Genomic DNA, 26,356 nt, shown 5'->3' with positions numbered 1-26,356 from the left:
CCACGTTTGCTGTGACGAAACTGTTGGTCCAGATAGCTGATACCAATTCACATGACAGGTGATAGTCAGCTCCATTGGGTGGAGTCGCGCCTAGATGGTGGGTTCCAATAATCGTATCCACCAAAATCCCGGCGGTCTCAATAGTGGAAAGGCCATCGAGCCGGGTGTTTGGACTTTGGAGTACTTTCCTGGGCCGTGAGAGAGACGGACATCCGATGAGACACTATGTCTATTTATTGGCATGACGAGCAGGAGGCCGAGCTCCAGCTGAAACCGACGCGGTTTGCTTAGTCCAGACTTGATTAGCACCAGTGGCACCTGGATTGGGCCACCCACCGGTGAAAGTACCGACTAACTTGACACGGAGCAGTGACCCGATGGGCAGTGCCAGACTGCCTTTGCTGGTAGCCTGGTACGTAGATAGTACTCCGTAGACGAGCACCGTAGCACACAGAAGCCAGCTAGCCCCACTAGCCATGAGCTTCCTAACGCTAAGGTGAGAAGAACCAGAAAAGTGTTCGATGAGGTTCGTGCGGGGACGACTGGCGACTGGGCTTGGCAACCGAGGACAATCCCGAAAAGCTGCCCATGAGACTTCGACTATCGATTCTCTCTTTCGGGCTGGATTCCTCAGCACACACACAACGGTTCCATTTTCCAGCAATCGTCTGGTCTTAGCCGCCGCGCATATTCCTTAAACTGACTAGGTTGTCTCGACCTAGCTGAGTACACGGTTGCCCCCGATCTAATCCCCATATCTGAATCACCGGTTCTGAGGATTGCGCATCAGCCTGCCATCGAAATGTCCGGCTTTCAGTACCAAAAGTGGACGGTCTCTGAGGTATGGTATCTCACGTTTATTTTTTAATGAAGGCGACCGGCCCAAGGAGGTAAGAACTGGGAGGCTGATCCTCACACTGGTTTCTGTATGCAGCCGTATGTCGATGTACCAGGAACCTTATTGGAAGGACCGTTTCACGACAAGACCAGAAATGAGTTTCGCTTTGTCGATATATGGGAGCAGAAGCTATACGTTCTGGACCTGGCCAAAGGCCCCGACTCCCTGAAGATCATGGACACATCTGTGTCAATCGGGTATGTCGCTCCTAGCTAGACTCCTTGGCCCACAAAATAATTACACCGTAAGCGGTGCCCAAAATGACACTAATATCATACTCCGAATCTTTGTAGAGTAACCGCCAACATTGCGAATGCTGGGGATTCACGCGAGAACCAGATTGTCGTAGCCGCAAAACATGGATTTGCCCTGGTTGACCGCACCACGGGCGCACTGTCCTATATTCAGAAAGTGTGGGACGATCCGGCCAAGGAGCATAGGTAAGTCGATAATCCAGCTTCCTTGCCATCATCCTCGTGGAGTCTGACTCATCGGGAACGTCATCAAAACAGAATGCGTTTCAACGATGGGGCCGTCGACAGCCACGGACGCTTCTGGGCTGGAGCCATGAACGATCCTAAGGTGCAGAACCCAGTCAACGAAGGTGTGATATTCAGGCTAGACCCGGACATGAAACTGCACCGCATGGTTGAACAGGTGACGATTCCCAACGGGATTGGCTGGAATCCTGCGGATGACACTATGTACCTGACCGACTCTCCCACCGGCAAGATTTACGCCTTTGATTTCGATGCTGAGACCGGAAACATCAGCAACCGAAGGGTGTTCTTTGACATTGGGGAGCCAAAGGAGCCAGATGGGTTTGCCATCGATGAGGAGGGGTGTATATGGAGTGCTATTTACGGTGGTGGGAAGGTGATTCGTATCTCGCCGGAGGGCAAGGTCATTGGCGAGATAACTTTTCCCACTCGAAACATTACCTGTCCAGTTTTTGTGGGAACGGAGCTCTTCATCACGACCGCCAAGGATGATACCAATGATGACCAGCTTCCGGAATCCGTCCGGTATGGAGGCCGGCTCTATAGAGTCGACGTCGGCATCAAGGGTAAGCCTAAGAATGAGTTTCGACTTGAAGGCAGCCTGCAATAGGTAGTACTCGATAGACTAGCGGAATTAGTTGATTGCTAAAGATAAGCCGATCTGACCGCTTGTCGGACTATCACCTTGAAAGGAATCACCAGTTGGGGCGTCTGGGTTGGAGCCGTATGGTCTGTATACCCATCTAGAGAGATCAACATAATCGTGAAAATGAGTCTTTTGAGACAGCTGTTCCAGCCAAAGTGTAATGTCTGCCCAGAAGAAAATGATGAGTCTGTTAGCCACAGGATTCGCACAGAGCTGAGGTGGAGCCATCAGGTACTTCTGGTAACAGTACAGGGTATGTTGTGAAACATATCTGCATCGTTGTTACATGTTGTGATAGACATGCTGGAGGTCAGGATTGAAAGTATAATGGCAGCAGCAGATACGTATCCTTGCAGTTGTCGTTCTTTCCGATGAAGAAGGATGAAAGGCTGCCTTGGCCGTGTCGGAACCGGAGGATAAGTGAGAGGTCCGCGGATCGACGAACGGTGGGTGCAGAGGAGTTGGCAGTGGGACTTTTGGAAAGCGCAAGTCAGCAGACCTGGAAGTGACCAAAAGAATTGTATGTCTTCTTTCTTCTTTCTGCTTTCTTGTCCATTTCAACTTTCCATTTGGTTTTCGCCCCTAATGGTTTTGCTGACTACTCTTCCAACTTAGCCCTTGCCTTTCCTGCCAATATTCCTATCAGGATTAGTCTCTCGATAAATATTTGACCTGAAGAATTAAATGTGTACATTGAACATCAATCACAACGGAAAGGTAAGTAGGAATACAATCTAAAGCTATGATCTGTTGTAGAAGTTGTCACTCGTCTTACCGCTACATTGCATGAAGAAGCTTGTGGGGAAAGTAACCAGAGTCAAGCAAGTAAATGGAACATGAATTAGTACACTCGGCAGGTAATGATGAGCCCAGAATGATCTCAGTGGCTATTACTGGAGTAATGTATAGCCCTGAGTGGCAAGGTACATTCTAGCATTCTAGCATCTACTTATGTCATACATTCACACACAGGGTTTAGTAGGTACAAAGTACGCCCCAGAAAAAGATTGCTGCCTGAGGATAAAACAGGCATGCAGGCTGCAGCCAGAAAACAAACGAGTTCTCACCCATAATGCCATTCTCCTCCTCCAACCTACCTTCTTTCCGGGTCCTCTACAATGGCATCCCACTCACAGGATCTTTAGATCGCATGCAGAGGTTCCTGCCCTATCCGGAGTCTAACTTGATGATCGCTTGACTTCTCCCAGGAAGGTGGGTGACAAGTGTGAAGCATGTTGCATGCATATGCCGCACATATGCGCTACGGCAATACCATCACTTGCCCTGGGGCCTGGGATCTAGCCGGAGCTAGCCCTTCCATGTGAACATACCGGTTATTCTGATATCACTGCCGCCTGGCCTGCTGGATGGATGATAGGTACGTTATTGAGTTATGCAGAGGTGTAGGCAAACGGAGAGACTCGTGGATGGACTGGAGCCACTTGGCTATGTATATATATTTTACTTTTTCCCCTTATTGTTGCTTTTTTTCTGTGCAGGGTAATAGTACTTTTACTGAGTTCCCTGACTGTACACTTACTATACATACATTCAATAAGTACAGATGTAAGTATGCACATCCTTACGTACATGAGAATACCAGCTAGGCGACGCAGGGCCAGCAGTTCGAAAGTACGGAGGGCACAGAGTGGATACCTTCCGATGCGCAGATTTGCTGCCTGCGTACTCCGTGGTTGGGATCTGGACCCGTAACCTATGGAGGTAAAAACAGTGTCAAGAGAAAATTCGAACAATTTCAAATCCACGGTAAAAGAAGATAGATAACATTGATCAGTACAGAACGAGATAAATCCCACTAGGATAACCGTTGAAAATTAGCTGGGAGACGGCTACAGCGGCACTGAAAAAAGGCGAATCATATATTTGGAGACTGACAGTCCAGGAGGAAGCAAATATGAGGCAAAGGAGGGTGGGGTGGTAGGAAGGAAGGCTTGGGAAGGAGAAAAATGAACTACGAAAAAAAAATGAAAATTTATGGAGGAAAAAGCAATGAGGAGACAATACCATTCACTGCAGGTTCTGTGGCGATCGAAAAAGGGCTTTGTTATTGCTAGGATCGAATGGCGTCGTGATTGATAAGTTCTCAAAATAATAATCCATCTTCACCTTCCTCCTTGGGTAAGACACACTTCCTTCGCAGGATTGTGAAGGAAGGCAGGTCAGATGGCCGAGGATGCCGTGTTCGCAACCTTCTACTCCCCTTGGTTCGAAATCCAACATTCGAGAATTCAGACCGAAGCCACCTTATTCTTCCAAAACCATCCTTTTCCGACGGCTTGCCTCGAAATTCGTCCCTCCCCCATGGTCTAAACTGATAACCGTCAATAGCACGCAACCAGGAACCACTCCTCTGGGAAAAGCCCCCTCTCCTCTCCCCCGACTAAAACATGAGCTAACGCACGAACTAATGCAGCTTCTCTCACACTTCGTCCCCATTTCCAATTCCGCCTGCGTCCCCGTGGTCTTCCCCGGCCTAGTGTCTTTTAGTACCACAGAGCGGTGCCGGGTTAGGCCATAATTTAGCCCAGGGCAGGAATAAAGAAAATAAATGAACATCAACAGTCGCCGGGATTCGCTACCGTGGCAGAGGAGGTGACTACTTAGGGACCAATTGAATCCACAAGGATAAAATTATGTCTTTCATTACCAGGGCAAACAATGAACGAAAAGAGGCACACAAATGAGAAGGCGGAGAATGGTTCCGATCCCGACCGCTGGACTGACTGGCGTCTGCTATCAGTCTCATCGTCCCATGCCATGCCTGGTCCCGTCAAGCCGCCACGATGGATGAATCAAATGAGGACGGAACACCTCGTCTCCACTTCCCGCACATATTAATCAGGTAACGTGTGTACCTCAATCTACCAAAGAGAGAAGAGCTAGATAGCAGGTAGCTACTAGCTTTACCGCCAACCTTCCACTAAATCGCATGTAGTTTCGCACGAATTGGCTCACCATCTGAAGACCAAGTTGGCCTGACCCGCAGTTGGCTAGAAGAGGCTTCCAGAACCGATGTGCCGCCCGCATAACCAGAACATTTACCCTATACCGACACGGTGGACATCACCCTTACTCCGCGGCAATACCATCATCGTCCGTCTTTTTCATGACCTAATGACGGGCAGTAGCTATGATTTGTTCAATAATGATAAGGGAGATACGAATGCGATCGAATCTTGTTTGCCGTGGCTAGCGAGGTTACCGCCCGTCCGTGGGGTTTCAGAGCGAACCATCCAGCGTGTGAAATACTCTAGTGACTAACGGAGGCATTGACTACTCCGTAGCAGGGGGGAATCCCAATTCAGCTGGGTGCGCCAGCTAGACGAAGCAACAGTCCCTTTGAGGTAGTACAGAGGGGGGGCCCGCCCACTGAAAACGAAGGAAGGGCCACCAATTTTCCTGCTGCTAGCCAATGGCGGTCTTTGGATCGGCTAGATCGCAGAGAAATTTCCCAAGCTCACTGCAGGTAATTCGCTACTTTCTGCAGAAGCATGGAGCTCACCGATCCTTACCGACATATGTACTTGACAGATCTACAGACTCTCTTTTCCTACTTTACTCTATTTTCTGTTCCTTTGCCTTATCCCAATGGTCATTATTATCTTATTTTCTTATTGTCTTCGGTTTTTTGCCTGACTTCTCCTGCGGTCCCACTTCTCAAATTCAAAAGTACAAGCATCGTGTCTCAATCTCATGCATGCAGCAGAGATCAGAGATCCGTCCCAACCAATACCCTCTAAACCCCAAAGTATAGGCAATGTTACCATAGATGGTACGACGGTCGTGAAATGGTCGAAAGACAAAGCGAAGCAAGTGGGAGCCACCTGACAGTCAAGGACGCGGCAATCCGGACTAGCTCGGCCACCAATAGTTTCAAAATTTAGTGGCCTGGTACCCATGATGCAAGCTTCGGAGACTCTGTTATATCCCACCAATCCAGCCCGTACGCCCGTCTATAATAGTAGTTGGCTTCCGCCTGCAGCACCCAAGAGTTCATACTGGGTTACCCTAGCATTTGAGCTTCACAGCTGGAAGGGAGAGGATGCTAACTGCACTCGTTGCATATGGTTGGGCTGTGTTGCAGCCTGCAAGTAGATATCTCCTTGATCCGGTGACTTTTAACATCATATACAGTCCGAGAACATTCTTCGAGACCAAGAAGCTCTACATCGAAGCAGTCACAATGCAATGTAGAGTCTATGAGTATGCTGCTGATGATTCAAGGTAGGCAAGATACCTTTATGTCCCCATGAAGTTTGCGGGATATACAGCAAGCACCATCTATTGCACATTTGCTTCTAAGGTGTTTACAAAGCGATTGATGCCCGATGACGTAGCTGAAACACCACAGTTTCCCTTTGGCCTTTGGGCCGACCTCGCTGGACACCAAAGTCCGAATGAAAACACAAAGCATCCTCCGTGGACCACTTAGATGACAGTAAGATGATGACGAGCCAGTCTCTCCGATGATCTGTCTTCTCTGTTGCCTGCGTGCAACGAAAAATGATCCTTGCAGCCCACAGACCCAGTTTTTAAAGACTTTGCTAAGCCACCAGGAAGGACCCATCGAATTGAGACAAACGAGGTCACCAAACACGCCTATCAAGACACCCTGTGATAAGAAAGTGTTGACCTCGAGGTAAGGAAGAACCGGAGACAGAATCCCCGAGGTGTACTGAAGGATGACAACCAGAAAATTAGAAAGGTGAGAAGCAACGGTGATCAGCAGATGACATGGGAACGACGACGGTCACCCGTCTGTCATCCACATTTGGGGGGGGGGGGAAGGAAGGCAAAAGCATGTTGCCCGCATGCATGCAAGACATCGTGATTTGGGCGTCCTGAGTGGGAGAAGCGAGGCCATCCGCCCCATCTGCCGATGCGAACTAGACGAGGGCCTTGTTTTAGCTTCTTAGGAGGAATTGGCACGGCAGCTACTCTGGGGCTAAGGCATCTAGTCTTAGGTAGATAGGCAGGAAAGACCCGTCCGGATAAGCGTCGCCTGGAGGGTGAACGAGGGTCTAAAACAGCCGGCAACACAAAGCCACGACATGGTTTCATTCAGAGTTAGAGCTAGCCAGATGTTTACTTTTCTCTTTTCTCTACCTTTTTTTTTTTTTTTCTTTTTTCTTTTTTTCTTTTCCGGTTTTTCAGATTTTACTTTTGTGTTGTAGCTGTCTTTCGTCGAAAACATTTCTTTTCTTTTTTCTTTCTTTCGCTACTTTCGGTCAAGACTCCGTCCATTCTGGCTGTTTTTTTCACCTTGGGGGTGGATGTATTCCCTAACCGGTACAAGTCCACTTTGTTCGACCCAGCCATGTCACTCGTGCAACAAACTATCTCGTCAGTGACGATCATTCAACTTAGCTAACATGATATAGTTGAGGCTGTTGGGGCTGCGAGCGACACCCGAAGTCTATCAGTATCGAGATGTGGATTGGCAAGTGAAATCCGTGGAGACGAAATGCGAAGCACCAAAACCTTGAGCAGTGATTAGTTTTGAGATCGTCATAAGGCAGGAATGGAGGTGAAATCCTTCCGAGAAAAACCGGTGACTTAGTCATACTCTTTTGAGTGGCATGATTTCACGCTTAGAGGCTCTGTATAGACTACTCCAGTCTAGTAAATTGTAGCTATGGAGTCGATGGTTGAATAGTACTATAGCTCTGATAGTGAGTTGATGGCGCTTAAAGGCGGTAAGTGCACTCGGGAAGTTGAATGAGTGAGTGCTTTTAGTATGGCGTAAAGTAACGGAAGAAAGATACCTACAGTATACCTCACGGGTACCGTAAGGAACCCGACACAGCCTGATCTCCGGCTGAATCGGTCGGTATCGGTAAAGTACCAAGCAGGTATTTTCAGGGCCTCCACTGATCCATAGTGCTGGCGCGCCCAGTTTAAGCGCTCCGGTTCACCTGCACCTTTTCCCCAGCCCCAAGGCCGGTGTTAGTTGCCTCTAGTGACCTCACTAGCTCGTTGTTAGTGGGTTACGCTTGTTGGCCAGGTAGTTAGTTAGTTAGTTAGTTAGCAGTTTTTACTGACATACCTGGAATTCTGTCTGTCTGTCTGTCTGCCTAGTAAATTAATGCACGCTTCGCTCGGCCAGCCAGCTGGGGCTGTGGAAGGATCCCGTGGGATCCCTATCCACTACCCAGAGAAAACTAATAGCTCCATTCCGGAGGCGGCGCGCTCTCTCGTAGATTTCCTGCTTCGGCAAGTAAAGGAAAGTTCAATCTCCAAGATGGCCAACTCACTTGGGAAGTGGTGGGTGGGTGAGTGTGTGTAAATGGTTTGTCTACAAGTAGTAGTCTAGGTATGGAGTCCCCATCCCTATAGCACCTCCCCAATTTTTTTTGATAGCGCAGTAAGCTAACTGTTATACTTTTTGAGAGATTATTTTTTCCCCATTTTAAATCATTTCCACGTTCGTCAGCGATTATTCTGGACAAGATGATGGATGATGATGATGATCCACTACTACTGAGCAAAATAGTAGTAAGTAGTAGAGACCCTTTCCTCTTCATGACTAGTTTACCTCCTACCCAACAACTATATTGGGAACAGCTTCCCAGCCCAGCAGCTCCAGTGCAGTGAGATTCCGTCACCCCCGAGTCTCTTCTCATTCACGGCGTTGACTTGCCTCCACTAGCCCCTCTCTTCATCTTTTCTCTCTTCTTATTACTACTTCAGTTGGTACTTTTGGCCACCGGGTATCATCGTCCAGGTCCTACTACCTAATCTAAAGTATGCAATCTGCATGTATGTCCGTATCACCCTGCTAAGTACGAGTCAGGTCCGAGGTTCGAACTTCTCAACAAGTACGTATTTTTGGGTACTAAGACGGCAAGTAGATTAGGTGCTTCGATGGTAGGCGCGATAGATCAATAATAATACAGTCAAAATATTAATAATAACAAGGATTATATAATTATTATTATGATCATGAGAATGGGCTGCAGGATAGGTAGTAGAGCCCTTCTGCCAACCAGGCCTGGGTTAAGCCAGGCTGTCGGGGGGCGGAAGGGGAGGGAAACAAGAGTCTCCACGTATGTATGACTGAGATGTATGTATGTCAAATGTAAGTACCTCTGACCGGAAGGAGGTTATGGCGAGGTACTCGGTATGTAAGTATGTATGTAAGCTGTATGTATGTATGTATGTATGTAAGAAGGCACACACCCATGTCGGTATGGATACACCTGCCACTGGAAGTTGACCTCAAAACTCTCTTTTTCTACTTTAGTTTATACACTTTGCCATCTTGCTTGCTTGCTTGCCTTCTTCCCCCTAAGCATGCCGGTCGTGCTGTGTACTCTCTTGTTTCTTGTTCCTCTTACTCGGAGTTGGTAACTAGTCTTCCTTTTTTAGAATTTTCTCAAATTTTTGTTTTTCCCTTCTTTTCTTTCTCATTATCTCTCACTGTTGTGACATGCGCGATCCGCCCAATGCAAGTCGGCTTCGGGTCCTTGTCTTAGTTGTCTCCTCTTCCCACGTCTCTGGGTTCAACTCATGGGGTCCCACCCACTCTTGTTTTTTGTCGCCCCCGCCCATCTCATCCCAGCAATCAGTTTTTTTTTCTTTTTGATCGATTAGGATTTTTATTTTATTTTTTTCTTCTTTTCTTATTTCTGTTTTATTTTTTTATTCCTTTTTTTTCTATTATTATTATTCTGATTTCCGATTAATCCCATCTTTATTTTATTTTATTCTCACTGTCGTTTCGTTTCACACCGCCGAATGATGCTGTCAACAACGGTTCGAGGTTACTTTACGATCGTCTCTGCTCCTACGGGAAAGCCGTCCGCGAGCAATAATAATAATAAACCATGCCTAGAGAAAATAATCAGAATAACTAATCCTCATCATAAATCATCATCGTTCCTGGACAGTCTGGCTTGACTTCTTCCTTTCTTGTCTGTTCTTCCAACTGTCACCCCCCTGTCCCTGCTGGCCCTCCATTCTATCCATCTTCCTCTTCTTCTCTTCCTCTTTGCTCTCTCCCATTCTCCGTATTTATTCATTTATCTTTATAGATAATTTGTATTTCTTTCATCCTCTGCTGCCCTTTACCTCCTTCTAAAAAAAACATCATCTTTCTTCTTGTCGGTGCGATCTGCACGGTTGTTAATCTGCCATACTACCTACGACTACTACATCCGGTATACTGCTGGTCACTATCGTGTAGTACTCACTTCTTTCTTCCTCTGTCTTTTCTGCAACCAACAATACCCTCCTAGTCGGGAACAAGCAGCACCACCGGGTGTATGATATCGAGGTTTCACTTCTTCCCTTGAAGCAACCGGGTTTCTCCCACCTGGTCCTCCTTTTGTCCCTTTATTTTAATCTCTTGTGGTTCCGTGATTTTCCTTTCACCGTGGCTACCCTCGGGATCAGTGTGTTGGCGAGTCTTCCATACTCCCACCCGGTTCATTCCTCGCAACAATATCATTCGCTGTCAGGCTATCATCTTGCCCAACCCGCCGGCTCCCTCTCTCAGGCAGCTCTTCACGAGTCTCCAGCTCATCTGGAGAGAGAGGGGGCCCAGCAATGCCCTAGGTTGCTCCATCGATCTATCGAAAGAGAATCGGAGCATATGTCGTCCACCTTGACTGGCCCTTCCCCAGGCGATGCACATCCGGCCGAGGATCACAGTACGTTTGGCAGAAAGCGGCCTCGCTCAGACGATGACTCTACATCTTCCGATGGGCCGGACCCTGTGCGTCCCCGGCCTCTTTCCTGGCAACCATCAGCTCCTGTGGAACCTTCCGTGAAATCTACTCAGCTTCGTTCCATCGGCGTTGAGTCGATCTTGAACCCACCGTCAAAAGCAGCAGTCGCTGCGGCCGAACCCGGTCGCGAAGCATTAGGGTCCCAGGTGCCGACTACTTCATCGTCACCATCCCACGCACGACTGCCCTCCTCCCCATCAGTCCATCTTCCCTCTCCTTCCGTTCACCCAGCAAAACGTCTCTCTGCGTCTCCCGCTATGAAGCATCATCAGGCCATCGCCCCAGCTTCTCCTTCTGCGCGGTTTGTTTCAACGGGAGGCGGTTACGCCCAGAGACTGGGTGTTTCACAGTCTCCTCTGGCTCACCCATCTCGTCTAGCCTCTTATTCAGCAGCTCCTGGCTCTCCCTTATCCGTTGATCCATATCCTGGGCAGTCAGTTTCGACATCTACGCATCCTGCACCGGCTCCAATCTCCATGCATTCGACTCCAACTTTCCACAGCCGTCGGACAAGCGCCAACCCCACGCCTGCTCCAAGCTCCCAGGAAACAAGCCCTACAACCCCCGTTTCTGCTTACAGTCAGCTTGGGCGGTCATCTCCAGCAGTGTCTGCTGCGCCAATGCAGCAAACTACACCCTCGTTTCTCAATGCATCCGCGTACGGATCCAGCGAGCCCGCCGCTCGCTTGCCTTCAGTCATGGCAGGACCAAGGGCCACAGGGGAAGAAGCGACTGCTGCGGGAGCCCAACCAGAGAATCCCCCCTACCCTGGCATGATTCCTTGCATACTAGATCTGAAATCAGGGTCCTCTAGCCAGGCAGAGAAACGGAAGGCGAACAGCGATGCATCGAGGAGGTTCCGAAATCGGAAGAGAAACGAGATGCAGCTGGAGCAAAAGATTGCTGGGCAGCTGGAGGAGATCCAGAAGAAGACTGAAGAGCTGAAGAGGCGGGACGATCAAATCCGATCTCTGATGCAGGAACGGGATTTCTATCGCTCTGAGAGGGATTTCTTCCGTGAACACGTCTCCCGCTTGGTGCCTACAGGTCAGCTTCCGGCCAGGCCAGCATCCCCGCTTACCCTACGACCGCCTTTCGAGTCCACCGCCTCTGAGCGCGAGGCCACATGGCATGCCTCGGAGGCCAGAAAGATGGTCGAGAACACTTCTGGAAGTGGGAAGCTGGCCCCAGCGCCATCTCACCTGATGGCCGGTTCGTCAACCAGGCCGCCCGTGACGTGGTCGGCCACTCCTACTTCGTATCCGGCAGCCCACGTTGAGCGAGGTATGCTGCCCGACGACCAGCAAGCAAGATCATTGCCCCAGTTCCCGGGACAATGGGCGCGAAGCTCTTGAAGAGATGAATAGCAAACGTGAACATCGGACGCCTAATGTGGCTTTGACATCTCGAGTATCGGATTAATCTACAATACTTCTGGCGGCTCGCAGGGAGGGTTACTAATGCCAGCGGGACACGCATTCTCGAGATATCTTCATTTCTCATTTTCCCTTTTTTGTCATGTAATCGACCTCCGCATGCCCTTGCGCATTGAGGACTGAGAGCCATAAAAGTTCCTAAAAGGCTTGTTTTCTTTCCATATCCTCCGGAGGCTAAGTCATCTTAAGCATTGGGAAAAGCTCTCTGCGCACGATTCGTGTGATCAGCATATGAAATAGGTGTATGGATGGGTGGTATTTTGAATGGTGGCTTTGTCGTTGCCTCTTGTTTGTCTTTCCATGATCGGGTATTATCATGCAACTTGTCTATCTTATACATTTATCGTACACATTTACTCAGTTATGTCTCTCCTGGTTGTTTTCCATTGTTGATTAAGATGTTGGGTGGTGTTGGGTTTCTCTGCTTCGCTTTGCCATGAGTTAAACGGCCTGCACGGTGGACTTTTGAAGATACTCCTTGCTGCATGCAGCACTGTCCGCAAATAAATTGCTTTGAATAATTTTTGCTTCTTCTTCTCATATTGGACGATAGACGCTGCCATTATCTGACTTTTAATGAGCGAGGGCGATGTTTGACATTCGGCGTTCTGTTCTTATGATTTCCCCACGTCCTTTCGGGCTTTCGGCACAGCATATTAGATTGTATAGCATAAACAGGAACAAATTGATGACACATGCGTCCGAGAATCTTCAGCCGTGGAAGCATTCATGTAGATCTTTGCTAAGAGAAATGATGGCGGCCTAGGGCATCCAGGCACCTTTTCCCAACGGGGAACTTCCGTCGTCCACGTGCCCTGGTTCAGCCAATCAAAGCGTCCCACGGCAATGCTGGCTCAACGATCAACTTGAATGCAATAAATGAAGATGGAACTAACACCACCTGCTGCCTTTCTCTCGAGAAAGCTCCTCCACTTCTCACACTAGATATATCCGTCCCTTGTCGACTTCCCGTCCCATTCGGCCTCGTCCGCTGAAGATCCATCCCACCATTGCACGTGGGCCACCATTGTGAGCTTCTAACCTGAACTGGTAGAGCATCACACACCATGCCAAGGTGGGATGAAGGGGTTATATGAAGACCGTCCGGTCCGGCGCGATGGCCGTAGCTGCCAATCGCTGCTGTGCAAGAAATTCCTGCTCATAGGCATCATGGGCGTCTCTGCTGTTCTACTTCCTCTGTATCTCCTGTCTGGGTATGCTAAGCACCTCGATCAAAGTCTAATAAGGACCCTCTTTTCCGAGGGCCCCTGAAGCTCGGACTGTGTGGGACTATTGATCGCTGACAATCTGTGCAGAGTCACCTCCGGACTGGCAGTCCCCGCCTCGAGAAATCAATCCACTTGCGATACGGTCGATCAGGGGTATCAATGCTTCTCCGAGACTTCGCATCTTTGGGGTCAATACGCGCCGTTCTTCTCTCTGGCCAACGAATCGGCCATCTCCCCTGATGTGCCCGCCGGATGCAGAGTCACTTTCGCTCAGGTTCTCTCCCGTCATGGAGCGCGGTATCCGACCGACTCTAAGGGCAAGAAATACTCCGCTCTCATTGAGGAGATCCAGCAGAACGCGACCACCTTTGATGGAAAATATGCCTTCCTGAAGACATACAACTACAGCTTGGGTGCAGATGACCTGACTCCTTTCGGAGAAGAGGAGCTAGTCAACTCCGGCATCAAGTTCTACCAGCGCTACGAATCGCTCACAAGGAACATCATTCCATTCATCCGATCCTCTGGCTCCAGCCGCGTGATCGCCTCCGGCAAGAAATTCATCGAGGGCTTCCAGAGCACCAAGCTGAAGGATCCTCATGCCCAGCCCGACCAATCGTCGCCCAAGATCGACGTGGTCATTTCCGAGGCCAGCTCATCCAACAACACTCTCGACCCAGGCACCTGCACTGTCTTCGAAGACAGCGAATTGGCCGATACCGTCGAAGCCAATTTCACCGCCACGTTCGTCCCCTCCATTCGTCAACGTCTGGAGAACGACCTGTCTGGCGTGTCTCTCACAGACAAAGAGGTGACCTACCTCATGGACATGTGCTCCTTCGACACCATCTCCACCAGCACCGTCGACACCAAGCTGTCCCCCTTCTGTGACCTGTTCACCCATGACGAATGGATCAACTACGACTACCTCCAGTCCCTGAACAAATACTACGGCCATGGCGCGGGTAACCCGCTCGGCCCGACCCAGGGCGTCGGCTACGCTAACGAGCTCATCGCCCGTCTCACCCACTCGCCTGTCCACGATGACACCAGCTCCAACCACACATTGGACTCGAACCCGGCTACCTTCCCGCTCAACTCTACTCTCTACGCGGACTTTTCCCACGATAACGGCATCATCTCTATTCTCTTTGCTTTGGGTCTGTACAACGGCACCAAGCCGCTGTCTACCACGACCGCGGAGAATATCACCCAGACAGATGGATTCTCGTCTGCTTGGACGGTTCCGTTTGCTTCGCGTCTGTACGTCGAGATGATGCAGTGTCAGGCCGAGCAGGAGCCGCTGGTCCGTGTCTTGGTTAATGATCGCGTTGTCCCGCTGCATGGGTGTCCGGTTGATTCTCTGGGTAGATGTACCCGGGATAGCTTTGTGAAGGGGTTGAGCTTTGCTAGATCTGGGGGTGATTGGGCGGAGTGTTTTGCTTAGATGAAACTACCCTGATAGATGGTATGTATCAATCAGAGTACATATCATTACTTCATGTGTATATTGAAGATGTACATATCGAAAAATATCGATGATAACTACCTCGGTAGATATGCAGATCCTTCTATTCCTCATCCCACAACCAGTCATCACTCCTATCAACAATCACACTCAACGCATAACGTACAGACGGACAAACGAACAAATAATATTATACACTCCTCCCCAATGCAATAACAACCGCAATTCATACCTCATATAAATACAATAGCCATACACTCAACCCATCTCCATCCCATCCCACCAATCAAATCAAAGCCTACTTACTTCTCCCCCTCCCCTTCCCCCTTCCCAGAACCCAACCCCGCAGGAGTAATAGTAGAAGTAGACGACCTCTCCACCAACCTCTTCGGCCTCTTATCCCCATACGCTACAAACACACCAAATAGTCAGCAAGCACACAGATAATAATCAAACCAAAAGTAATTAATCAAGAAGAAGAAGAAGAAGAAGAAGAAGAAGAAGAAGAAGGAATATACATACTCCTCTCATACAAACTCCAAGACGTATACATCAAGATGGGTAATCCCACCATTACTGATATCCATCTATGAACCCATCGCCATTCCATGTTAGTAAACTAAACTTCCTAAGAGAGGATGATTTCCTCTATAGCACTCGTAATGTAATCAATGATAAGCAGGGTGGAGGGGTGGGTGATGACATACCGTCTCGCAGCAAGTTTATATTCTTTCGTTTGACGGATATCTTTCACTGCTCCCGCTGGACGTTGGCCACGGGGTGGCATTGGTTGGCGGTGATGAGGATCCATGATCACTCTTGGTTTGGGGGGTGGTTGTTGTTGTTGTTGTTGTTGGGAGGGCATGTTTTCTTTTCTTCACTTGGGGATTATGATTTGGAATGGAATTAGTTTGGTTGAGTGAGTGAGTGGGTGGGTGATGTTGAATGAGTGATTATTGGGAATGAAGTAGAATTGGATATGAATGATTGATGGGATGAATGGATGGATGGATGGAGGCGGAAAAGTCAGGTGGTTTGAGGTTCGGATTATTGACTTTATGCCTAAGGCATCACTATCCATCTATCTTATTCTATACCAATCTACGACAGCTAAGTTGACTGATGTCACAACAGTGCACAATAAGTATGTACCCATTTCATGTGTAGTATTTTTAAATTAACCCGCTGTGCTATTTGCCGTAGCTTTCCACCCAATTTCCAAGTTCGAAGAATTAAAACTCATCCTACAGTACATAATAGAAGTAAAAAGAGAAGATAAAAACAAGATAATACAACCAGTCCAGGTCCATTCTAGATCTCGAATGACCACCAAATAAGATAGCAACAAGCAATCAAGCAAAGCATAAGTCTAAACGAACGCCAATAACTTCATCGCCTGCCTTTGAACCTGAACGCTATGCACGAATGGCTCGAAATGATTCCCTTAACTCCGTAGTACTGAGAGTGAGAGGAAAAGAAAAAAAAGAGACAAAGAAGCTGACCATGGGAGAGAAACATGATCAGTCGGAAATGGATCTGCGGGCTGAGATAGATATGACTTGCCTCGCAGATCCGGTGACAAGGTAAGAGAATTGAGAGATGTAATCAGCCACTGTAACTTCATCAAGCTTCGAACCACATTCAACGGTCGGGTCTGCGGGTTGATATTCAAGTTGCGATGCCACGCAGACCCAAAAAGAGTGAGAGTTATGAGATATTTGAACCACTGTGACTTCATCAAGCATCAAAACACACTCCATGGTCAATCGGTTCGGGTCTGCGGGTTGATATGCCAGGTTCGATGCCACGCAGACCTGAACCGATTGAGAAATATGAAAAGTTGGACAGCCACTTTATCTTCATCAAGCCTTGAATCACCCAACGGTCAGTCTGTTCGGAATCTGCGGGTTGATGTAGAAATGAGGCGAGTTCCTCGCAGATCCGAAGACAAGATAAGAGAATCAACACCAATGACCACATTGACTTCATCGAGCATTGAATCACTCAATGGTCAGTCTGTTCGGGTCTGCGGGTTGATATGCGAGTTGAGATGCCTCGCAGAACGCGAACATGCAATGTATATAGACGAGTGTAGACTGACCATTGAGAACCGAGATAAACAATCACTTCAACTTCATCAAAGCCTTAAAATAATTCAATGGCCAGTCTATTCGCGGTCTGCGGGCTGATACTCAAGTTGCGATGCCACGCAGACCGCAAACATTGATCGAGAGACGAGAAAAACAACCACTTTAACTTCACCATAAGCCTTTCAATCAGTCAATGGCCAGTCTGTTCGCGGTCTGCGGGCTGATATGCGAGTTGAGGTGCCTCGCAGACCGCGAACATGCGATGTATTTTCTTAGTTAGACGAGTGACTGGCCATCGAGAAACGAGAGAAACAACCACTTTAACTTCATGAAAGCCTTGAACTACTCGATGACCAGGGTGTTGGCGGTCTGCGGGCTGATATTCGAGTTGAGATGCCACGCAGACCGCCAACATGCGATGTATCATATGAGTTAGACGAGTGACTGGCCATTGAGGAACGAGAGAAACAACCACACTTCATGAGAGCCTTAAACTATTCAATGACCAGTCCGTTCACGGTCTGCGGGTTGGTATGCGAGTTGAGGTGCCTCGCAGACCGCGAACATGCGATGTTTTTCGATGGACGACTGAAGCCTGACGATTGAGAATTATCTCAGTTGGCTTGGCCATTCGGCTGGCCGTTGGGTTTAGTATTAGGATCGTCAGGTTTGTCCGATGGAACGTTCCGTTTGCGTGCGTTAGCGCGACGAGCCCTCTCCTCGGCGTGATTCTGAAATTCTGCAATCAGGGCAGCCGCAGCACGGCGACGGGGACGTCCTCCAGGAGCTGTGTTGAAGTTTCGGGGTGGCGGTCCAGGAGGGGGAGCTACATTAAAAGCCTCATAGATGTCTTTTGGTGGTTCGGGGGGGCCCATCGCAAGATCTTCTGGAGTCGTGCGTCTGATCATCTCTTGAGTGTAATTGCGACGCAGACCGAGCTTCAGGATTTTGGAAGGGCTAGATTGCTCCTGCTGACTCTTCCCCTCAGCGGGCTTCGTTTCGGCAGGCTTCATATCGGCGGGCTGATCTTCCATCTCAGAATGGGATCGCTTTCTGGTCGCTGCACCCGCTCCTCCCTTCAAGGTCAGCTTGATGCGCAGCGTCTTGGGCGGCTCAGCGGGTGGAGTTGGTTCCGGCTCTGGTTCCCTACGGCGTCGCTTGGGCCCTTGAGTGGTTTCTGAGGCTTCGCCGCCGCGGCGCCGTTTGCGAGTCGGCTCCTTGGTCTCTTTGGCCTCTTTCACTTCACCTGGACCATCTTTCGGGGCGGTTTCATCGTGCTGAGCGATCAAGGTCTGGATGTAGGCAGCCGGCATCATTCGATCGACGGCAATTCCTCTCTTGCGGGCCTCCTCCCGAGCCTTGATGGTCGCCTTGACCTCGTCCACGTTTTCGAAGAAAAATGGCATCTTGTTATCCTGGGGCAAGTTGCGCTCTCCCATGCGTGGGGGATATCCGAAGATGCGGTCCTTCTCGAACTGTTCATGAGACTTCAGGCGAACCGGAGGCTGGGGGAGCAATTTGTCTCCGTAGGTGTTGTTAGGGCGGAACCAAGAATAGCCTTCGCCTACAACGACAAGCTCTTCGCCAAATTTATTTTTTTGGCCTGTAAAAACGAACCCATCCTCGTCAGTCCACCGGTGCGTCTCGGACGTAGAGATTGGCTTACTTGATCCCTCAACGCCGATCTCTGCCTGGGGCTGCGCTTCGGATGCGGCCTCGGTCACGGGCTCCGCCTCGGACTGTACCGCTGGAGTTTCGGTCTTCTTCTCCTGCTTCTCCAGGTACTCCTTGCGTAACTCTTCGACCCAGCCCTCGGCTTCCGATGACTGCTCAAATTCTGGAGCAACAGCTGCCGCGGCCAGGTCAAGAAGGCGGTTTGCTAAAACTGCCCATTTTCCATCGACACCTGCCTTCGACGCCTGAGCAATACCAGCTGTTTTCGCATTGGCCTGTTTGTTGGCACGCGTCTTCTTGACTGCTGCCTTGCCCTTTACTTCCTTGAGAGCAGACTCTGGCTTGGATGACGGTGCACGGTTTCTGCGGAAGCGCCGTTCGGATTCCAAGGATTCCATAGCTTTAATGGTAGGCTTTCTGGTTCTGCCAGAAGTGCGCGCAGCTGACGTAGTGGTTGAGTAGCTGGCAGTTGGGGATCCTGGGCCCTCATTGGAGCCATCAAGACCAAATTTGTTTCCATACATATCAGCATGATATTCAAAAGGAAAACTTTCGCCGTACGGAGTACTGCGTTCGATTCCGGGGGTATCCAAGTCGTATCCAGACATGGTGTCGAATTCAGCCTTGCTGTCAAGAGCAGGGGTACTTTCAATGCTGTCAGCAACCTCGCGGCCAAAGGGCGTCTTTAGGACAGAAGGTGTTTCAAGAGAAGCGTCATCCACGGCCTGGCTTGCGGCGTTGATTGCAGACTTTCGAGTAGATCGCTGGGGTCGCGAACTGGTTCGAGTAGCAACCTGTGAATTGACAGCCTTGTGACTGCCTGAATTCACTGCAGAGACGGGAGTAGACTGCACTGATTTGGAATTCTGAGTCGCAGCCATTGCTCTGGACTTGCGTTCGGCACGACGAGATCTGGCAGTCGTGGTACGAGGAGTAGAGCGAGGCTGCGTAGCAGGTGTTGCAAGCTTGGTGCTAGCCTCCTGGGCTTCAGCAGCTTCAGCAGTGGTGGCAGACGCAGCAATATTAGCGGCAGCTTTATTGGCTTTGCCGCTCTGAGCGTTGGGAGTAGAAGTGAGAGAAGAGGTAGAGTCCACGGAAGAAGTCTTCTCGCTGTTCTCAAAGCCGTTCAGCTTTGCTGGCATAGACTTACGCGTCTTGCGGCTATTGGAAGCGGAAGAGTTCATGGCGGGAGAGGAGACGTGAGAAGTAGACATGGTGGGGTTCGTTGACGGGTTTTGAGTAACAAGAGACTTGCGTCGATCTTTGAGTGTTCTTGACAGAAAGTTATGCAACGTCGACTGTGACTGTTGCTTGGGATTGGAAGCAGGAGTTGCAGGTTGCACGGTCTCACCGTTGGCTAAGGCCGATTTCCTGCCGCGTTCTCTTTTCTTAGAGACGCTGTTGGATATCTGCGAGGGACCACCAGAACCTTGTTGATTCGGGGTTTGGGCAGATTCTTGATTCAAACCTGTCTTCTCGTCTACAGTGGCAGAACGCTGCGTCTTGCGACGTTTGGCAGATGGAAGCTGTTCGTCGAATGACGTGGTGACAGGTGTGGGGGGCAATGAGATAGAAGAGTGAGATAAGTTCGAAGGAAGAGCTTCTGGTTCACGTGTTGTTTTACGTGACGCACGAGACGAACTTCGACGTGTTTCTCTCTGGAGATCTGGTTAGAAATCGAAGAAAGAGACGTGAGGCAGAAAGATGCAGAAGACTTACGGGAGTCAAGTCGAGGGAGAGAGCAGCGGGAGACCCAAGTTCCCTCGCAACAGAAGCCCTACCAACCACTTCAGTGTTATTAGCTTCCATCGCAGTGAATAGCCTGATCCAGGTGAATCCCCAAGTCCCAAAACGGGATTCAGGTCTTTGTTCGGCTTACTTGTTCACTGTTTCTCAATCACTTCAATCCCTTCAGCAACCCCGAAATACGGCTTGTCCCGGCCGAGTCCTGTATAATACAACCACTGATACTTCGGAGGTAACGGACAGAATGGCAGGCGAACTACAGTGTCTATTCCTGTCGAAATGAAGGTATTCGATCGGAAGGGTAATGCGACGGGGATTTGGGGCTTGACGGGCCTGTGAGACGAGGCGAGAGTCAGTGAATGGAATGAGGGCCGATGGACGATTCGGAAAACGGAGGCAAGCAGGAGCGGCACCTCCTGGAAACCCAGAATACCTGGCATGAACCACCAACGGGGCACGAAGCAGTCCAACTATCTTCTCCACGTACCAATATCCAGCTATACTCGTTGTAATTGTAACCACAACCGCCCAGATCCAACTTGTCGTGATCGGAGACCAGGGTGGCCCGTCGGTGAAGCGGAGGCGAGGAGTCGGAACGTCAAGGCAAACTGCAGGCGCAGGGGGGCTCCCGGGGCTAGAGGAGAGGCATAAAAGACATGGCGCAAATGCAAAGGAGCGACTATTGAGCCGTTCGAGGATCTCCGGGATCGCAGCAGTGGCAGACAAACCCGATAGTCCGGACGAGGGAGCGAAGAAGAAATGTTTGGCAGCCCGAACTCCATCGAGATGCCGGGAAATTAGGGCTTGCACGGGCGGCGGGCGGTCACTGGACTGCCGCTTGCCCCAAAGCCGCGGGCGCTTATCTTAGCGCATCTTCCGCTTCGGCCTGTTCGTGTCGTTGCTCCAGCTTCCCATTCCTCTCGTTGTATCCCCGGTGTTTAGCCTGGTCGCTTTCTTCTATTCCATTCATTCTACTGCCTGGTCGCTGTGGTTTTGGTCTCTCGCTCATCATGCAGCTGTGGCACTCCGTTCTCCAGCTCTCCTTGCTGGCTTCTGCTGCTATCCCGACCGCGGCTGCCTCCGCATGGGGATTTACTGATGCCACCGTGTCAGTAAACACCAAAGGCGCTGGTGTCGGTGCGGGCGTAAAGGAGGTGTACGTTTCTTGTTTTCTACGTTGTTATCTTACTCATCTGGAACTTTTGAACTAATGGTATCTCTCAATTGACAGTATCCCCGATAACAAAGCTCTTACCAAGCCCGTCGCCCTGGGAGTCGCCGATACCCTGAAAGTTACCTTGACAGCTCAAGAAGGACGCACCGGAAAGCACGCACACCAAGTGTACCTCCTCCTCCAGGACCCTGAGACCGGATTGGACATTTCATACCCTTTTAACGTCAAGGACAATGGCAAGTCCAGGCTTGACCTGGTAGGTGGCCTGCACTACACGCAAAACCAGCTAGGGCACAGCTGATGTATACTTCAGACCCAGAAAGACCTTCCCATCCAATTCCTTTCCGCCTCCGAGCCTCTTGAGGCCCGATTCCTGATCGGATCCTTCGGCGAGTCGACCGCATACAATGCTGCTGCCTTCCAGCTGGATGTGACCCGTAGCGCCGATGAGCCCGTCCCGACCGTCGAGGTTTCGCGGTATGGAAAGCTTCCTGAAATCCACCACATCTTCAAGAGCGACCCTCAGAGCCCTCCCATCGTGATTACGCTGGCTTTTGTCGCCATGGTGCTCGCTACTCTGCCCGTTTTGGGTGGTGTGGTAAGTTTTACTCTATACTTTCTTTTCAAGACGTTTCTAACACTGCTACAGTGGCTCTTCCTCGGCGTCAACGTCAACCACCTGCCTACCGCCTTGAAGTCGGCTCCTATCCCTCACATTGTGTTCCTTGGCTCCCTCCTCTCCATCGAGGGTATCTTCTTCCTGTACTATAGTTCTTGGACTCTCTTCCAGATCCTCCCTGCTGTCGCAGTGGCCGGATCCGTCGCATTCGTCAGCGGTAGCCGCGCTCTGGGTGAAGTCCAGGGCAGACGGCTTGCCGGACTCAGGTAAATGCAGTACTGGACTACTGCTGCCTGAGAGAGTATTATTGAAGTAGTGTTCCTGTAGGGAACCAGGCTTGTGCAGACAAGCCTTACTGTATGAGTGTAGCAAAACAGACATGAATAGGACTAGCATCTACTATACGATATCATCATAACACACCTCTATAGAAAAACTACCTAGACAGTCAGGGGTATCCCACCTCCCAAACCACAATAACAACAGCAGCAACAATATCAAAAGAACAAGTAAATAATTCGTAATGGCTGACGTCACCCGCGCGGCTAGTCCATCATCCCAAACAGGCTAGTCCGCCCGATCCTCTGCAGAAGGCAATTGAATCCATGTAAAACCGATCATCACCACCACCGCAATTATTATGCTTCCAGAACATCAGTGCTAAACCCCAGCTCCACCCCCAGATCCGCAATCTCAAATCCTCCAGAACCGCGAACCCATGGGCGCCTCATCCTCCAAGCCCGCGAGATCCGCCGCCCAGGCTGTCTCGCGGCGCCAATACCCCAAACAACCCGTTTCTCCTCCGACCTCCTCCCCAGCACAACCACCACCAGCATCTAAACCCACGAGACAGCAACAACAATCACCACAGCCACAACCACCGCGACAACCGTCGCGAGCACCCCCCACAGGACCAACCTACCACTCAAAAGAACCTCCCTCCCTCGAGCGCTCATCAGGTACGTACATCCACTCCAGTCCCATACATCAAAACCCAATCTAACAATATCTCTACAAAGCAATCGACCTCGACGGCCGCGACCCAGATTTCGCCGCACAACTTCGCACCATCGGCCCCGTGACTCCTAACCCGACCTTCTCCCACACTAGCACCTTTGCGCGCCAACAACCCGCACCTACCGTCTTCCCGCCCGCATCTAATCCAGCGCTACTGGTTTTCTCGGCGCGGCAGCGCCTCACCAAGGCCGCGGAGCAGGAGTTCGAGGCGATGGGGAAATCGGGATTCCAGGGCAGGGAGTTTGTTGATGCGTTTACCATTCGGCAGGTCCTGTCGATGAGGGATAGGCAGGGGTTGTCGGCGGAGGAGATTGAGAGGCTATTGAGGTTGAAGAGTGGTGTTGTGGGGAGGTTGGGGGAGAGGGGGGTGGTTGGGGATATTGGTTGATGAGTTGGAATCTTGGGGGGGAATGAGTGTACGATAGGGAAGAGTGGATGTATGTATGCATGGTTATGGAATGGCATTGTATCATTATGGGATGGAGAAGTTGTTGTAGATGGCTCGTTTGAGGTGGATGAGAGTGGTGGGTAGGATTCGATATATGGACTGCATGTTGTTGCTATGTTGCTACATTATAGCAGAGCGCATGCGATTCTGTGGGCGTGTGGAATTGGAGTACTCGGACTTTGTCTAAGACATTGTCGGTCTTCAATACACCGGGTTTCATATAGCCTTGATAAATTGGATCTGCCCATACGTCCCGTTTATCCGAGTCCCTCATTTCCAAAGTATGCTTTGCATTCATCCTCGACGGTTGGTCCTAATATACCAGGCCTCTCTATTCTTATGCCATCATTGCACTGGAAATGCCTACTCAGGTTGCTCCTCGGGATGAGCTATAACAGAAACACGGATTCAGAGAATTGCCTAAGATAAAACTGACACCAGGCCCTGTACACACTCGTGACTTTGTTAGAGATCTTATGGTTCTTGGGTATGGATCCAGTTATGGTATGTCTGAAGCACTCCAAAGCATGGTGGTGATGGATTTGTTATACTTCCTATGCTCGGTTCCTCACCATTGTCGCAGGAGATTTCAAGCAACTACAGGAACACTACACTTCTTAGCATCTCAATTTCTAGCTATGAGTGTGTGCTAGAAGACCGCAGGTTTTTTTAAGTGTTTGTTTTAGATGACATTTATAGATTGTGTGTTCGATGTCGTAGACTTCGGCCGTTATATATATAGAGATACCACTGGTAAAAAGGCTCCATATAAATCTTACCATTATCACGATCTCACCTGCATTCTCCAAAGCAACAAAACAACAAACGCACATAAATAAAAAAAAAAAAAAAGAAAAGAAAAGAAGCTAAAATAATAGCAAAATCATCAAATATAACCCAACACCCAAAAATACAACAAAAACCAAAAACATCTCCCCGACTGGGAGTCGAACCCAGGTCTCCCGCGGTTGTTCCTGTTAAGGATTGACAAGCGGAAATCATGACCGTTAGACCATCGAGGATTGTTGTTATCAATCCCTCCAACTTACGCTATAACAGCCACTTCTCAATACCTCCTAAAACAACTACAAATACAAGCACAAGGCCCATTGTCCTCCGTACCACACCCATCCCAACCATGAAACCTACACCCCCAGATGACGATTCGACTTCCCCATCAAACAACCCTCCACGAGGAGAAACTATCATAAACCATTCCGAAACAGGAGATCCCGATCTCCCTTCCCTCTCACTTCCCTTTTCAGCAACTGTCAATTAACGTCCGCCACATCAAATGAATGGAAATGGTCACAAGATACCCCATCGTCGATGCTATTACCGATTGCAAAGTGTGGGCCTTCCATATAGGAACATGATATAACTGGATACCAATGTCGGAGAGATACGGGGGCGGATACTGCACGCAGAAGATGGACAATGTCATGCACGCTGCGGTGGTGATGCGTTGTCAGTGGTTCTTTAATTGATATCTATGCTACTATGGAATGTGCAGGTCAGGCTGTTGGAAGTAGGATCTATGTAGGCAGGTAAACCGGAGGCAAGCGAGCCAATTACTGGACTTGTATGTATTTATGTGGATGGAAAGAACTGAATACTTACTTAGCTACTACTAGTAGTTAAATAGTATAGGATCATGCTGATGATCCGGGGAAATATCAAGTGACTAGCACGAACCGAAACCACATCATCCGGGGAAGGAGTATATACCAATGAGATGGTGATAAAGGGGGAAGCCCGGAATTGTCCGTGTATTGGGGATATAGATAAATGCCACGCTGAGTGAGAAGATCCGATCCCAGCCGAAGTGAACGCCATCCAATTATATACTACTACTATACTAGTATAGTAGTAGCCTCACCTAAGACACAGGTGATATCTCAACAACAAATGAAAATAACCCACCTGCAAGGCCTAATCACCACGTGAACCAAGACCCCAGAAACACTAATATTGCAGTATCGAATAAGGGTCTAGATTATGTTCACAAATCGATCCCCTTGCATCTGGATCGAAAGAACTAGGCCGCTTAGGCGATATGTTAGGCATCAAAATGGTTTACCTCAACTTCGAATAGTTACTAAGTCGGATGGATCACGAGACTTCTTTCCGGGTTTTGATTTTATTTTTGTTTATAATTGAATGGCTTGTTTGGTTTTCGCTCGGCACATATATCCGTCTTAGGCTCTGTCAACTTCTTTCTTACATCCATGAGTACTAGTAGTTAGTAGAAGAGGAAGATGACTGTCCTCTCAGCTAATGACTACCATGTATAATCCCCAAATAGGCAATCCATTTCATTTTCTCGGCGAAGTCTGGGTTCATCCATTTCGTTTTGCTTTTGTGAAACTGCACCAATAGATAGTTCCATCGTCCATAGTGGTGCTTCGTGTTGTGTGAGAGTGGCACCACCACTACTACCTCGATACATATATTTTCTATTCATTCTCTATTCAGATAATACTCCTTTTCGTATCTATTTAGTAGGGATAGTATGAACCACCGGAGAGTATAGCAAGGTAGCGAGGAAACTTCAACCTTGCTGCACCCAGTAACTACCAAAACCAAAAAGTAAACCTAATAAATATAGAAATTCAATAATTATAATAAGTCTATACATCAACCACACGTCACATCAACCTC

At 49.3% G+C, this 26,356-nt stretch overlaps 9 protein-coding genes and 1 non-coding gene across 10 annotated transcripts; 5 read left to right on the top strand and 5 right to left on the bottom strand.

The window, feature by feature from the left end:
* Nucleotides 1-4: 4 nt before the first annotated feature.
* BO88DRAFT_401308 (uncharacterized protein) lies at nucleotides 5-549 on the bottom strand. The gene has a single exon (XM_025705808.1). The coding sequence runs from the start codon at nucleotides 476-478 to the stop codon at nucleotides 230-232; it is 249 nt and encodes an 82-aa protein (XP_025567498.1). The 5' UTR covers nucleotides 479-549; the 3' UTR covers nucleotides 5-229.
* Nucleotides 550-554: 5 nt separating this feature from the next.
* On the top strand, nucleotides 555-2,179 carry BO88DRAFT_401305 (SMP-30/gluconolactonase/LRE family protein). The gene is made up of 3 exons (XM_025705807.1): nucleotides 555-1,095; nucleotides 1,192-1,338; nucleotides 1,411-2,179. The coding sequence occupies exons 1-3, from the start codon at nucleotides 929-931 to the stop codon at nucleotides 2,006-2,008; spliced, it is 912 nt and encodes a 303-aa protein (XP_025567497.1). The 5' UTR covers nucleotides 555-928; the 3' UTR covers nucleotides 2,009-2,179.
* A 3,872-nt stretch (nucleotides 2,180-6,051) lies between these two features.
* Nucleotides 6,052-6,729, bottom strand: BO88DRAFT_103371 (uncharacterized protein). The gene has a single exon (XM_025701207.1). It carries the CDS (start codon nucleotides 6,630-6,632, stop codon nucleotides 6,285-6,287), a length of 348 nt encoding a protein of 115 aa, XP_025567496.1. The 5' UTR covers nucleotides 6,633-6,729; the 3' UTR covers nucleotides 6,052-6,284.
* Nucleotides 6,730-10,311: 3,582 nt separating this feature from the next.
* BO88DRAFT_103356 (uncharacterized protein) lies at nucleotides 10,312-12,366 on the top strand. Its single transcript, XM_025701206.1, has one exon. The coding sequence runs from the start codon at nucleotides 10,659-10,661 to the stop codon at nucleotides 12,147-12,149; it is 1,491 nt and encodes a 496-aa protein (XP_025567495.1). The 5' UTR covers nucleotides 10,312-10,658; the 3' UTR covers nucleotides 12,150-12,366.
* Nucleotides 12,367-13,133: 767 nt separating this feature from the next.
* On the top strand, nucleotides 13,134-15,205 carry BO88DRAFT_357454 (histidine phosphatase family protein). The gene is made up of 2 exons (XM_025703760.1): nucleotides 13,134-13,444; nucleotides 13,547-15,205. Exons 1-2 carry the CDS (start codon nucleotides 13,311-13,313, stop codon nucleotides 14,904-14,906), a joined length of 1,494 nt encoding a protein of 497 aa, XP_025567494.1. The 5' UTR covers nucleotides 13,134-13,310; the 3' UTR covers nucleotides 14,907-15,205.
* A 1,083-nt stretch (nucleotides 15,206-16,288) lies between these two features.
* On the bottom strand, nucleotides 16,289-17,058 carry BO88DRAFT_103281 (uncharacterized protein). The gene is made up of 2 exons (XM_025701205.1): nucleotides 17,029-17,058; nucleotides 16,289-16,784 (listed from the first exon to the last, which is right to left on the bottom strand). The coding sequence occupies exon 2, from the start codon at nucleotides 16,663-16,665 to the stop codon at nucleotides 16,372-16,374; it is 294 nt and encodes a 97-aa protein (XP_025567493.1). The 5' UTR covers nucleotides 16,666-16,784; nucleotides 17,029-17,058; the 3' UTR covers nucleotides 16,289-16,371.
* Nucleotides 17,059-17,537: 479 nt separating this feature from the next.
* Nucleotides 17,538-20,702, bottom strand: BO88DRAFT_103272 (putative GPI-anchored cell surface glycoprotein). Its single transcript, XM_025701204.1, has 3 exons — nucleotides 20,571-20,702; nucleotides 20,411-20,478; nucleotides 17,538-20,349 (listed from the first exon to the last, which is right to left on the bottom strand). Coding segments are annotated over exons 1-3 (2,787 nt in total). The 5' UTR covers nucleotides 20,572-20,702; the 3' UTR covers nucleotides 17,538-17,631.
* Nucleotides 20,703-21,341: 639 nt separating this feature from the next.
* On the top strand, nucleotides 21,342-22,640 carry BO88DRAFT_357450 (putative oligosaccharyltransferase subunit ribophorin II). The gene is made up of 4 exons (XM_025703759.1): nucleotides 21,342-21,593; nucleotides 21,669-21,867; nucleotides 21,925-22,209; nucleotides 22,261-22,640. The coding sequence occupies exons 1-4, from the start codon at nucleotides 21,448-21,450 to the stop codon at nucleotides 22,498-22,500; spliced, it is 870 nt and encodes a 289-aa protein (XP_025567491.1). The 5' UTR covers nucleotides 21,342-21,447; the 3' UTR covers nucleotides 22,501-22,640.
* A 308-nt stretch (nucleotides 22,641-22,948) lies between these two features.
* On the top strand, nucleotides 22,949-23,635 carry BO88DRAFT_432081 (uncharacterized protein; the record flags this gene model as incomplete). Its single annotated transcript, XM_025709336.1, has 2 exons — nucleotides 22,949-23,189; nucleotides 23,250-23,635. The coding sequence occupies 2 exons, from the start codon at nucleotides 22,949-22,951 to the stop codon at nucleotides 23,633-23,635; spliced, it is 627 nt and encodes a 208-aa protein (XP_025567490.1).
* Nucleotides 23,636-24,627: 992 nt separating this feature from the next.
* On the bottom strand, nucleotides 24,628-24,717 carry BO88DRAFT_t39. Its single transcript has one exon. It is a non-coding gene; the product is annotated as a tRNA-Asp (tRNA).
* Between the last annotated feature and the right edge of the window lie 1,639 nt (nucleotides 24,718-26,356).

The sequence above is a fragment of the Aspergillus vadensis genome, assembly GCF_003184925.1.
Source record: "Aspergillus vadensis CBS 113365 unplaced genomic scaffold BO88scaffold_2, whole genome shotgun sequence".
Lineage (NCBI taxonomy): Eukaryota > Fungi > Ascomycota > Eurotiomycetes > Eurotiales > Aspergillaceae > Aspergillus > Aspergillus vadensis.
This window is presented reverse-complemented; position numbering and strand designations above follow the sequence as displayed.